Genomic DNA, 13,472 nt, shown 5'->3' with positions numbered 1-13,472 from the left:
ATTAATAAAATCATTATCAACATTTTTTTTCAGATACATATGATAAAATTGACGAAATCTAGGTGCCAGTATGAATAAATTTTTTTTATAAACATCCTTTAGTAAGAAACATCAAATGAATTTGACAAAATCTAAATTTCAGAAGGAATAAAATCGATATAAAAATTCTTAGTGGCATATGTCAGATAAAATTGACAAGATAAAGTATCAGAATGAATAATTTTTTTTTATTAACATCCTTTGGTAGATACATCGGACAAAATTGACAAAATGTAAGCATAAGCGTGACTGAATTATATAGCAACAACCATTTCTCGGATACAAAAGACAAAGTTGACAAATTATAATTGTCAGATTGAATAATTTTTTTTTTTATCAGCATCATTTGACAGACACACATAGGATAAAATAGACAAAATCAAAATTTAAGAATGAATAAATTCATTATCAACATCCTTTGTCGAATACGTCGGATAAAATTGACAAAATATAACTGTCAGAGTGAATAAATTTTTTTTATCAACATTATTTTCAGATACATCAAACAAAATTGACAAAATCTAAATTTCAGAATGAATAAATGCTTTAACAACAATCTTTTATCGGATATGTCGGATAAAATTGACATAATCTAAGTATCAGAGTGACTAAATTCTATATCAACATCCATTTCTCAGATACATAGTATAAAATTGACAAATTATAAGTGTTAGAGGGAATAAATTTTTGTATCAACATCCTTTGGCAGATACGTCGGATAAAATTGACAAAATCTAAATTTCAGAATGAATAAATTCATTATCAACATCCTTTGTCGGGTATGTCAGATAAAATTGACAAAATCTAAGTATCAGAGTGAATATTTTTTTTAACAACATCCCTTGCCAGATACATCAAACTAAATTGTTAAAATATAAGTGCCAGAGTGAATAAATTTTTTTTATCAACATCTTTTGTCAGATACATCAAATAAAATTGACAAAATCTAAATTTCAAAATAAATAAATGCTTTAACAACATCCTTTATCGGATATGTCGGATAAAATTGACAAAATCTAAGTATCGGAGTGACTAAATTCAATATCAACATCCTTTTCTCGTATACATACGATAAAATTGACAGAATCTAAGTGTCAGAGTGAATAAATTTTTTTATCAACATCCTTTTCTTGGATACATAGGATAAAATTGACAAAATCTAAATTTCAGAATGAATAAATTCATTATCAACATCCTTTGTTGGATATGTTTGATAAAATTGACAATATCTAAATTTCAGAATGAATAAAAGCTATAACGATATCCTTTCTTGGATATATCGGATAAAATTGACAAAATCAAAGTATCAGCGTGGTTAAATTCTATATCAACATCCTTTTCTCGGATACATAGAATAAAATTGACAGAATCTAAGTGCTAGAGAGAATAATTTTTTTTATCAACATCATTTGTCAAATACATCAAATAAAATTTACAAAATCTAAATTACAGAATAAATAAATTCTTTAACAACATCCTTTATCGGATATGTCAGATAAAATTGACAAAATCTAAGTATCAGAGTGACTAAATTCTATATCAACATCCTTTTCTCGGATACATCGGATAAAAATTGACAAATTCTAAGTGTTAGAGTGAATAATTTTTTTTATCAACATCCTTTGCCAGATACATCGGATAAAATTGACAAAATCTAAGTATCATAGGGAATAAATTCATTATCAACATCCTTTGTCGGATATGTCGGATAAAATTGACAAAATCTAAGTATCAGAGGGAATAATTTTTTTTATCAACATCCTTTGCCAGATACATCGAAAAAAATTGACAGAATTTAAGTGTCAGAGTGAATAATTTTTTTTATCAACATCCTTTGTCAGATAAATCGAATAAAAATTGACAAAATTTAAATATCATAAGGATAAATGCTTTAACAACATCATTCAGCGGATTTTTCGAATAAAATTGACAAAATCTAAGTATCAGAGTGATTAAATTCTACATCAACATCCTTTTCTTGGATACATAGATTAAAATTGACAAAATCTAAGTGTTAGAGTGAATATATTTTATTTTATATCAACATCCTTTGCCACTTACATCGGATAAAGTTGACAAAATCTAAGTGTCAGAGTGAATAAGTTTATTATCAACATCCATTCTCGGATATGTCAGATAAAATTGATAAAATCTAAGTATAAGTGTGAATAGATTCCATATCAATATCTTTTTCTTGGACACATAGGATAAAATTGACAAAATTTAAGTATCAGAGTGAATAAATGCTTTATCAACATCCTTTAAATACATTATCAACATCATTTGTCGGCTAAATCAGGTAAAATTGACAAGAAAGAAATGGAGTGTACACCACGACGGAGCATACATAGTGAGAGAGACATGCAAAGTCGACATAGCTTTATTTCATTTTTTAAGGTTAATTTAGACGAGGTTACGTGCGCGCAAGTTATCTGACATCCTTTATCTGACAAATTGATAAATCCGACATATCCAACAAAGGATGTTGATATAGAATTTATTCATTCTGAAATTTGGATTTTGTCAATTTTATTTGATGTATCTGACAAAGGATGTTGATAAAAAAAAATCTATTCACTCTGACACTTATATTTTATAAATTTTATTCGTTGTATTTGGCAAAGGTTGGTGATAAAAAAAATTATTCACACTGACACTTAGAATCTTTCAATTTTATCCTATGTATCCGAGAAAAGGATGTTGATATAGAATTTAATCACTCTGATGCTTAGATTTTGTCAATTTTATCTGACATATCCGACAAAATGATGTTGATAATGAATTTATTCATTCTGAAATTTAGATTTTTTCAATTTTATTTGATGTATCTGACAAACGATGTTGATAAAAAAAATTTATTCACACTAACACTTAGATTCTGTCAATTTTATCCTATGTACACGAGAAAAGGATGTTTATATAGAATTTAATCACTCTGATACTTAGATTTTGTCAATTTTATCCGACATATCTGATAAAGGATAGTGTTAAAGCATTTATTCGTTCTTAAATTTAGATTTTGTCAATTTTCATTGATGTATCTGACAAAAGGATGTTGATAGAAATATTTATTCACTTTTACACTTATGTTTTATCAATTTTATTGGATGTATCTGGCAAAGGATGATGATAAAAAAAATATTCACTCCGATACTTAGATTTTGTCAATTTTATCCGACATATCCGACAAAGGATGTTGATAATGAATTTATTCATTCTGAAATTTAAATTTTGTCAATTTTATTTGATGTATCTGACAAAGGATGTTGATAATGAATTTATTCACTCTGACACTTAACGAAAAATGGTATTCCAACTCTTGCAATTCAAGGAAAGAAATCCAAAATGAACTTTGAGAAATCAAGCGAATGTAACTGTGACAAGGTAAACCATAAGAAAACACTACTGAAATATTACAACTCTTACATTTCAACGAAAGAAACCCAAAATTGAACTTTGAAAAATCAAGAGAATGTAACTGTGACAAGTTAAACCACGACAAAACACTTCTGAAATATTCCAACTCTTGCATTTCAAGGAAAAAAATCCAAAATGAACTTTGAAAAATCAAGAGAAGGTAACTGTGACATGGTAAAGCACAATAAGACACTACTGGAATATTCCAACTATTGCATTTCACGAAAGAAATACAAAATGAACTTTGAAAAATCAAGAGAATGTAACTGTGATATGGTAAACCACGACAAAACACTACTGAAATATTCCAACTCTTGCATTTCAACGAAAGAAATCCAAAATGAACTTTAAAACATCACGAGAATGTAACTGTGACAAGGTAAAGCACAACAAGACACTACTGAAATATACCTACTCTTGCATTTCAAAGAAAAAAAAAATGAACTTTGAAAAATCAAGAGAATGTAAATGTGACAACGTAAACCACGACAAAAAACTACTGAAATATTCCAACTCTTGCATTTCAAGAAAGAAATTCAAAATGAACTTTGAAAAATCAAGAGAAGGTAATTGTGACAAGGTAAAGCACAAAAAAACGATAATGATATATTCCAACTCCTGCATTTCAAAAAAAGAAACCCAAAATGAACTTTGAAAAATCAAGAGAATGTAACTGTGACAAGGTAAACCACGACGAAACACTACTGAAATATTCTAACTCTTGCATTTCACGAAAGAAATTCAAAATGAACTTTGAAAAATCAAGAGAATGTAACTGTGACATGGTAAACCACGACAAAACACTACTGAAATATTCCAACTCTTGCATTTCACGAAAGAAATTAAAAATGAACTTAGAAAAATCCAGAGAATGTAACTGTGACAAGGTAAAGCATAACAAAACACTACTGAAATATTCCAACTCTTGCATTTAAACAAATGAAACCCAAAATAAAACTTTGTAAAAATCAAGAGAATGTAACTGTGACAAGGTAAACCATGACAAAACACTACTGAAATATTCCAACTCTTGCATTTCACGAAAGATATTCAAAATGAACTTTGAAAAATGAAGAGAATGTAACTGTGACAAGGTAAAGCACTACAAAACACTACTGAAATATTCCAACTCTTGCATTTCACGAAATAAATTCAAAATGAACTTTGAAAAATCTAGAGAATGTAACTGTGACAATGGAAACCACAACAAAACACTACTGAAATATTCCAACTCTTGCATTTCAACGAAATAAATTCAAAATGAACTTTGAAATATCAAGAGAATGTAACTGTGTCAAGGTAAACCACGACAAAACACTACTGAAATACTCCAACTCTTGCATTTCACGAAAGAAATTCAAAATGAACTTTGAAAAATTAAGAGAATGTAACTGTGATCAGGTAAACCACGACAAAACTGCCCTGAAATATTCAAACTCTGGTATTTCAAGAAAGAAATTCAAAATGAACTTTGAAAATCAAGAGAATGTAACTGTGACAAGGTAAAGCACAACAAAACATTACTGAAATATTCCAACTCTTGCATTTCAACAAAAGAAATCCAAAATGAACTTTGAAAAATCGAGAGAATGTAACTGCGACAAGGTAAAGCATAACAAGACACTACTGAAATATTCCAACTCTTGCATTTCAACGAAAGAAATTCATAATGAACTTTGAAAAATTAAGAGAATGTAACTGTGACAAGGTAAACCACGACAAAACACTACTGAAATATTCCAACTCTTGCATTTCACGAAAGAAATTCAAAATGAACTTTGAAAAATCAAGAGAATGTAACTGTGACAAGGTCAAGCACAACAAAACACTACTGAAATATTCCAACTCTTGCATTTCAACGAAAGAAATCCAAAATGAACTTTGAAAATTCAAGAGAATGTAACTGTGACAAGGTAAAGCACAACAAGACAGTGACAAGGTAAAGCATAACAAGACACTACTGAAATATTCCAACTCTTGCATTTCAATGAAAGAAATTCAAAATGAACTTTGAAAAATTAAGAGAATGTAGTTGTGACAAGGTAAACCACGACAAAGCACTACTGTATTTAAGTTTGGTTCATCTCATTCGAAGACATGTAAAAAAAAAGTTTAAAAAAATAGATCATGTTAAAAAAAAAAGATAAAAAAAAAAAAAGGGGGCGGGCCCAAAACTGGGGAGGGAGGCCCCGCCCTGTGAGGTGCGGCAGAAGGGATGTGGTAGGAGTTGAGGTATCTGCGAGTTAGGTTCGCTGGTCCTTAATTCCCTTTACGTGTTGTACTCATAAGAATCTCACTGATGCATTTGCAAGGCTTTATAAGAACTTTTATTAATTTTATTGTTAAAATTATTTTCTTAACATCTACGTCTCTCTTAGTATCAACTTTTTAGTATACTAAAACGTTACACCCTATTTTAAATTGACAATACTGTTCAAACATCACTTGTGTATTATACAAACCACATCGGAGAGGTAAAGCTAGGTCAAGTCACAATGTCATTCTATCGTCGTTAGCCATTTTCATAGACTGATGTTGTTTCAAATTTATAACAAATTACCTGAGTTAACAACCTCTTCAGGGATTACCTTAACTGCTAATCAGTTTAACTCTTTTTTTTCTCCACCTTCATACAATCCAATCACTAATTAGAATCATTCACACTCCTAATATTCAAAACATTAATTAATATCGTTCATAGTGTCCAATTTGCGAATTCCTTATCGCCTTTTGCAAAAATGTCAATCAAAACAATTCCTAAATACGCAATTTGACAATCTCTAGTTTTCGATTTAAGAAAAAACAAAAAGAAACAAAAACAAAAAAGTAAAGTGTAATGCTCACTCTCTTTGAAAAACCAAACCAGAATATACCCACCAAACCAGACTATACCCACCAAACCTGACTAGACCCACCGAACCAGACTATACTTACAAAAACAGATTATACCAACAAAACAATACTATACCTACCAAAACAGAATTTACCCACCAAACCAGAATATACCCCCCAAACCAAAGTATACCCACCAAACCAAACTATACCCACCAGAAACCTGTCTGGTTGGCCTTGGTAAGTCAATAGCCCAACTAGCACAAGATGGACCAGAAGTATAAGGCCATGTGAAGGAGTTCTGAATCTCTTTGAAAAGGTGTATACGTCTCTGCAAATAACATAGAGATTGCTATAGCTTTATGCAAATAACATGGTCCTATGGCGGTACGCAAATTCCATATGTATGGCGGTAGGCAAATTCAATATAAACATACTACTAATATTTCTAAAAAAACATTTTCATTAATGCATATCCAATCTGAGTATGCGCCAACAGCAAATAGGTTAGTTAAATCATTCATAGGTCGGACTAAACCACCACAACATTTAAGTTATGCTTACCTTCTTGCGGTGAATGGACTAAGCTTCCCAGGGTCAAAGGAGCTAAGCTTTGGACGGACAAACCGCAAACAGAAAAGTGAGTCATCTTCAAGGCTGTTCTGTTTTTCAATTGTATTATGAGATTCTAATAAGCTGGGATTACCTGCCAAACTTGAAGCCGAATACAGGCTTTCTTTCATTGGAATGTTTCCTGGAATCATCCTGCAATAATGGTAGCGTTCAGATTTGGTTATATCTCCTATTGAGATTCTGAATGAAATCCCTTGGGAACTAATAATTGGGAGGGAGAATCTAATGGATTTGCATTAGTCAGACAAGCTTTAGACGCGTACTACGAAGCGAGAGTATTTTCACATTCTTTTCTAACCATTTTAAGAGATATTTGCAACTTTGTAAGAGACCCTGACTTTCCTGCATAGCCTACCTGACTAGTAGTCTTTAAACGGCTTTACCTCTTTAATGACAATAACCGAAACAAAGTTACTATGTTTATACGGATTTATGACCTAAACGCTGTATTGGACTGCCTTAATTACGCAACTGGATCAGCATTAAACCCTGGATTGAATTAATTTGCTATTATATTTTTGTAACCATAGCTACCCTTTTTTAACTTAGAGCAAATAATGTCTGGTCCTGTTTTTAATGATCAAGTGGGATCGACAGTTACCCCATCCTATTTTAGATTAATTTGTTTGTGTTTCAACATTTTATAATCAAGTGGTGTCGCCACCATCATAAACAGACGAATTGTATCTACCCAAACTTTGTCGTGGAATTTTTTTTTTTATTATTTGTTCTTAGTAGAAAGAGCTATTCTGTAGTGAATACTTTTACATGGACTTGTACATTATTTTCAACTCCTGGCCACAAAATATCTTACATCAACTAATAAATATCTATTGACCCAGAACGTTTCAAATTCGCTATTTTTTCTATAAAATATTTCTATGTATCCTGAAAGAGAGCTGCTCACCTTTTTAGAATGTCGTCTTTTTTTTCTTCTTTACTAGTTTCTAGACAAGTGTCCTTGGGCAATGTACACTGAAAATTCGAATCAACGTTAATAATAGGACTAGAATCCAAAGATCTGCTTTTCCTGACAAAATAATTCTGCTTTGAGCGTCTTTTTCTCAGAAATAACTTCATCAGTTTCCTTGGTGATAAATGTTTTTGTCCCCTTGTATTAGTGCACGATTCTAAAGAAATTTTCACAAAATCAATATGACTAGCACTGAAACTCCTTGGTCTAGAGACAGTTACTTTATATGGAATACCATCCCTCAATTGAATTCTCATAACTTCATCTTCGATAGGTTGAGAATTTAATGGAATATCTCTAGCAAGCCTATTTGTCGGGATCTTGAGTTCTATGTTTGGCACATTACTAGGTGAAGTAAGGATACTTCGCGCAAAATGGGGATTTTCACTAGTTTTTGTAGGACTTATGGACGGACTAGAAGAATTTTCGTTCACTTCACTATGATCTGCATTCTTAAAGGACTTCATAGGATGATTCCAGTCAAATACGGTGCTGTTGGAAATATCATCGTCATAATGATGGCTTGCATCATCATCCGAATTGTCTTCATTTTCTAATAAAACACTTCTTCTGTTTTGCTCTGTTGAGAGATCTGGTCTTGGTAGCCGCGGAGTCATTGGAGCAATTGGAATTTCTTCCACAATACCATAGTCGTTAACCTCTAAAAAAAGAAAAAAATATATTAAAAATAGTCTTGTAAATTCACCATCCATTTTTGTAAGTATCAACGCACTGGCGGCAATTTAATATTGAAAATAAGAAGAATTCAAATAGGATATGTAAGACGTATTATCTTAGGTATTGTAAGACGTACTACGACCCCTCCCCTTCTCTCCCATAAAATTCAATATTCTTGCTATTGATCCAAAGATTTTGTACAAAACTTATGTCTATTTTTTAAGATTTTTCATTCTCTATCCAGGCACATGCGCCTGAGCTGGTTTCAGGTGGACGTTTCAAGAGGGGGGGACACAGCTTTGACAATAACTAGAAAAGTAGGCGAAGTATAAGGGATGTAGAAGAACTTGTAGTAAAAACAGTGAGAAGTTCAAAAACAGTTTTTAGCTCGTCGCGCCCTAGTCGACGGCTTTGCTTTAAGACGTGAGCTACTATAGCGAGTTACACTGCCTTAGGAGTCAAACTTTAAGAACAAAATTAGCCCAAATAAGCTTAAATTGTCACAAAAAAGTGTGGTGTCGCCACCCGCTCAAACCCCCGGTGAATCTAGAGGGTTATTTACGCTTTGCTGAAAACGGAATGTGTTCTGATCATGTTTTCTTTTTGATTATAAAGTGTAAAAAAAATTTAAAGTTCGCTCAAGATTCCATGATAAAACTGTTTTCAATATCAGTATATATGACACAACAATTAAGTTTTCATTAACTCAGTCAGTAACAATTTTTATCAAAATTGTCTAAATTTTGAATTCACTGCCACTAAATTACACCCCTCCCCCTAAAGGCTAAAATATTATCTGTGTTTCACTTTGGTAATTGAGTACCAAAGCGCCTCTCATCCTTCTTATATATTAATTTAAAAAAAACTATCCGAAAAAGAAGTTTTTCAAAGGAAAGCAAAGAGCCATATTCAGCTTAAGACCAGCGGAAGCAAATCCTTATTATAATTAAAATAAAAAAGGCCATAAATTACTATTAAAGAATCAATGAAACCGAAAACAAACAAAAATTAAAATAAACCATCTAAGAAAGTATTTAGATAAGAGGTTCTAATGTAGGTGAATAGAAAAGATTTAAAACGAGTATTCCTGAAAAACTCAGCAATAGTAGTAAGAGAGGTGCTGATTTGAACCCTACGCCTGAGGCATGAATATGCGTGTAGTTTAACCGGTACATTGACTTACCAGGGTCAGTCACCTGTAACTTGATTAGTAGGTTTTTTTTTTTTAACTTGGCAACGTATAATAGACGACTTTGAACCCTACGCCTGAGGCATGAATATGCGTGTAGTTTAACTTGTCAGGGTCAAGCACCTATTACTAGGAACGATACTTGTCCTACCAGACGGGAGTTTTTTTTTCTGTTTTTGTTGTCAATTACACAATGAATGTAGGTCATGAGTTCATATACACATTCTTAAAACTACACGTGATTAAACACGTTATAGAACTACGTTTCAACTCCAAGTTTTTTTTTCAATCATAGTGGGTTTTTTTTTAGAGCTGAGAACTGTTTTTTTTGCAGCCAATCAGAGAATTTCTTAAAAAATAGTCATTTAAAACAAGTATAAATTGTTAATTCTTTGGAATTAAATTTTAATTATTTATTAGCATATTGAGCATAGTAAGCTGGATTTTATTAACTCTGAAACAATGGATATTTCTATTTTCAATGTGAGTACACATTCATTCTTTATTTCAAAAAAAAAAAAAGTTTTACTAGTAAATTAAAATTTCAGGGGGGGACTTAGCCCCCCCCCCTCCCACAACACAAAGCTTAAAATATGATGCGTATATTCGATAGAAACGGCAAAGCATGCTTTTTTCTATTGTGTAAAACAAAAACTCCCTTTTCCATTGCTCTATTAGACGCATAATTCTGTAGTTTTAGTTCTTTTTCGTTCAAAAGAATTCTTTCCCATTCTCGCATTTAAAATGTACTATCTTCTTCCGCTCTAAATAAAGCCATCTGTGTTTAACATGTTACCAAAGAGGGGATGATTTCAAAACAACATTCCGCTCCAACCCGGATCTAAGTACTCTAGCTGTTATCGGGCTGATGTGATCTTTTCGCGGTATGCGTCGTATCGGGATTAAGAAAAAAAAGACGGATATGTCCGATTCAAGGCTCATTGACAAAAGAGTTTGTTTTCTGACCAAATTAGACAGATATTTTTCAATTGTATTTGATGAAAGTAAAAGGATTTCATAGATGATTAAGAGGCTTTTATAAAAATATATGACAGGAAAGAGGGCAATGAATCAATTCTAACACAGTTTTTCTTTACTTGGTATCCGTTAAAAACGAAATTTTTGTGTTAAATAAGTAATTCTTATATCATTTAAAAGAGCTTTACGGGGTTTGAGAGAGACTCTGTTCCCTGATTCCGTGTGGTTAGAGGGGGTTCTTTGTGCAGACTAATTTTTTCTACTGTAAAAAAAGGGAATTGTTTTTTTCCATGCTAAATTTTGCCTCCTTTTTAAGGAAAAGGATTCTTGCAACTACACCCCTCCGGAAAAGAAACCAAGACGGAACGAATCCACATCTATGCAAGAAACTGACGGTACTCAACAGCAGTCTAAATTTGGAAATTTGAGTATTTTCACCTCTAGCTTCTACCTATTTCTATCCAACTTTATTTTTTTTTTAAGTATTTTCTTTTCGCCATTTTTCAACACCGTAAAAGTGTATGTCAGAGATATTAAAATGTTAACTTTTTAGTTTAAATAATTCTAGGAGGAATTGGGTTTTGTTGGATGGTATGGAAAAATGGTACGTGTTAAATATTCGGGAAACATACGAGTAGAAAAAATGCTTCACTACAGATAAGGCTATTGTGTCTTTCTGAGGGAGGAGGAGGTAACTTTTTAGTTTAAAAAATTTGTTTATGAATATAAAAACGCTTCACTACAGATAAGGCTATTGTGTTTTGGTGAGGGGGGAGGGGGTAACTTTTAAGTTTAAATAATTCTAGGAGGAATTGGGTTTTGTTGGATGGTATGGAAATATGGTTCGTGTTAAATATTCGGGAAACGTACGAGTAGAAAAAATGCTTCACTACAGATAATGCTATTGTGTCTTTCTGAGGGAGGAGGGGGTAACTTTTTAGTTTAAAAAATTTGTTTATGAATAGAAAAACGCTTCACTACAGATAAGGCTATTGTGTTTTCTGAGGGAGGAGGAGGGGGGGTAACTTTTTAGTTTTAAAAATTTGTTTACGAATAGAAAAACGCTTCACTACAGATATGGCTATTGTGTTTTTGTGAGGGAGGAGGGGGTAACTTTTTAGTTTAAATAATTCTAGGAGGAATTGGTTTTTGTTGGATGGTATGGAAAAATGGTACGTGTTAAATATTCGGGAAACGTACGAGTATAAAAAATGCTTCACTAAAGATCCGTCTATTGTGTCTTTCTGTGGGAGGTGGATGTAACTTTTTATTGTTAAAAATTTTTTTATGAATAGAAAATAGTTTCACTACAGATAAGGCTCTTGTGTCTTTGTGAGGGAGGAGGGGGGTAACTTTTTTGTTTAAAAAGATTTTTTATGAATATAAAAACGCTTCACTACAGATAAGGCGATTGTGTTTTTGTGAACTTTCTGCGGGAGGAGGGGGTAAGTGTTTAGTTTAAATATTTCTATGAGGACTTGTGTTTTGTGGGATGGTATGGAAGAATGGTACATGTTAAATATTCGGGAAACATACGAGTAGAAAAAATGCTTCACTACAGATAAGGCTATTGTGTCTTTCTGAGGGAGGAGGAGGGGGGTAACTTTTTAGTTTAAAAATTTGTTTATGAATAGAAAAACGCTTCACTACAGATAAGGCTATTGTGTTTTTGTGAGGGGGAGGGGGTAACTTTTTAGTTTAAATAATTCTAGGAGGAATTGCTTTTTGGACTTTTCAGAGCTAGGATTCTTAGTCCCTCATAGGTGTTTGTTGTCTGAAACTTCTAGTTTGGGATGAGTAGTTGGATATTTCAGGCTTTTCTGAGCTAAGGCTTCTTAGTATTTCGTAGGTGAAGCTTCCACGTCAGTTTTAAGTTCACCAAGACAAAAAAAATTTAAAGTTCAGTTCTAATTTTTCCATAAAAGATAGGAAAAGTTTTACTATTATTGTGATTATTTTCTATGAAGATAGAAAGTTTCACTTTAATTCTAAATTTTCTTAAATTCAGTTCCAACTTTTCTCAAAGAGATGAAAAAATTTAAAGTTCAATTTAAAATTTTCGCAACGAAGCCAAGGAAAGTTCAAGTTCTCTTCTGAATTTTCTCAATGAAAAAGAAATTAGTCATTGATCATTTCTATTTTTCCAAATAATATAAAAATTTTCCACTTTAGTTCAGATCTGTATCGAAGAGATGAAGAATTTAAAATACTGTTCCAAATTTTTCACAGAAGAAAAAAAAGGTCAAGTTCGCTTCTGAATTTTATCAAAGATAACAATTCAGTTCTAATTTTTCCAGAGAAAACAAAAATCTTCCACTTCAATTCTTTATTTCACAAGGACATAAATAAATTTAAAGTTAGATTTTAAATTTTTCGGCGGAAGATAGAAAAAGTAATACTATACGTGTGAATATTTTCACAGAAGATAAAAGGTTCTAGTTCAATTTTAAATTTTCTCAACGAAGTGAAGAAAAGTTCAAGTTCCCTACTGAACTTTACCAAAGAACACAATTCAATTCTAATTTATCCAGAGAAAATAAAAATCTTCCACTTAATTTCTTTATTTCACAAAGACATAAAGAAATTTAAAGTTCAATTCTAAATTTTTCAGTGGAAGATGGAAAAAGTAATACCATACTTGTGAATATTTTCCCGGAAGATAAAAAGTTCTAGTTCAATTTAGAATTTTCCCAACGAAGTGAAGAAGAATTCAAGTTCTCTTCTGAATTTTAC

General features: G+C 31.8%; 1 protein-coding gene across 1 annotated transcript in view; it reads right to left on the bottom strand.

The window, feature by feature from the left end:
• Positions 1 to 13,472, bottom strand: part of LOC148955363 (uncharacterized) — a 48,099-nt gene that overhangs the window by 34,004 nt on the left and 623 nt on the right. The window contains exons 2-3 of the mRNA XM_089107116.1: positions 7,829 to 8,555; positions 6,853 to 7,053 (exon numbers count right to left, since the gene is read on the bottom strand). Of these exons, the coding sequence (XP_088963242.1) occupies positions 6,853 to 7,053; positions 7,829 to 8,555 (928 nt within the window). The remainder of the gene's footprint in view (positions 1 to 6,852; positions 7,054 to 7,828; positions 8,556 to 13,472) is intronic.

The sequence above is a fragment of the Artemia sp. Qi Xiang Cuo genome, chromosome 2, assembly GCF_049724085.1.
Source record: "Artemia sp. Qi Xiang Cuo chromosome 2, ASM4972408v1, whole genome shotgun sequence".
NCBI classification, from domain to species: Eukaryota; Metazoa; Arthropoda; class Branchiopoda; order Anostraca; family Artemiidae; genus Artemia; species Artemia sp. Qi Xiang Cuo.
The sequence above is the reverse complement of the archived record's forward strand: the minus strand, read 5'-3'. Positions and strand labels throughout refer to the sequence as shown.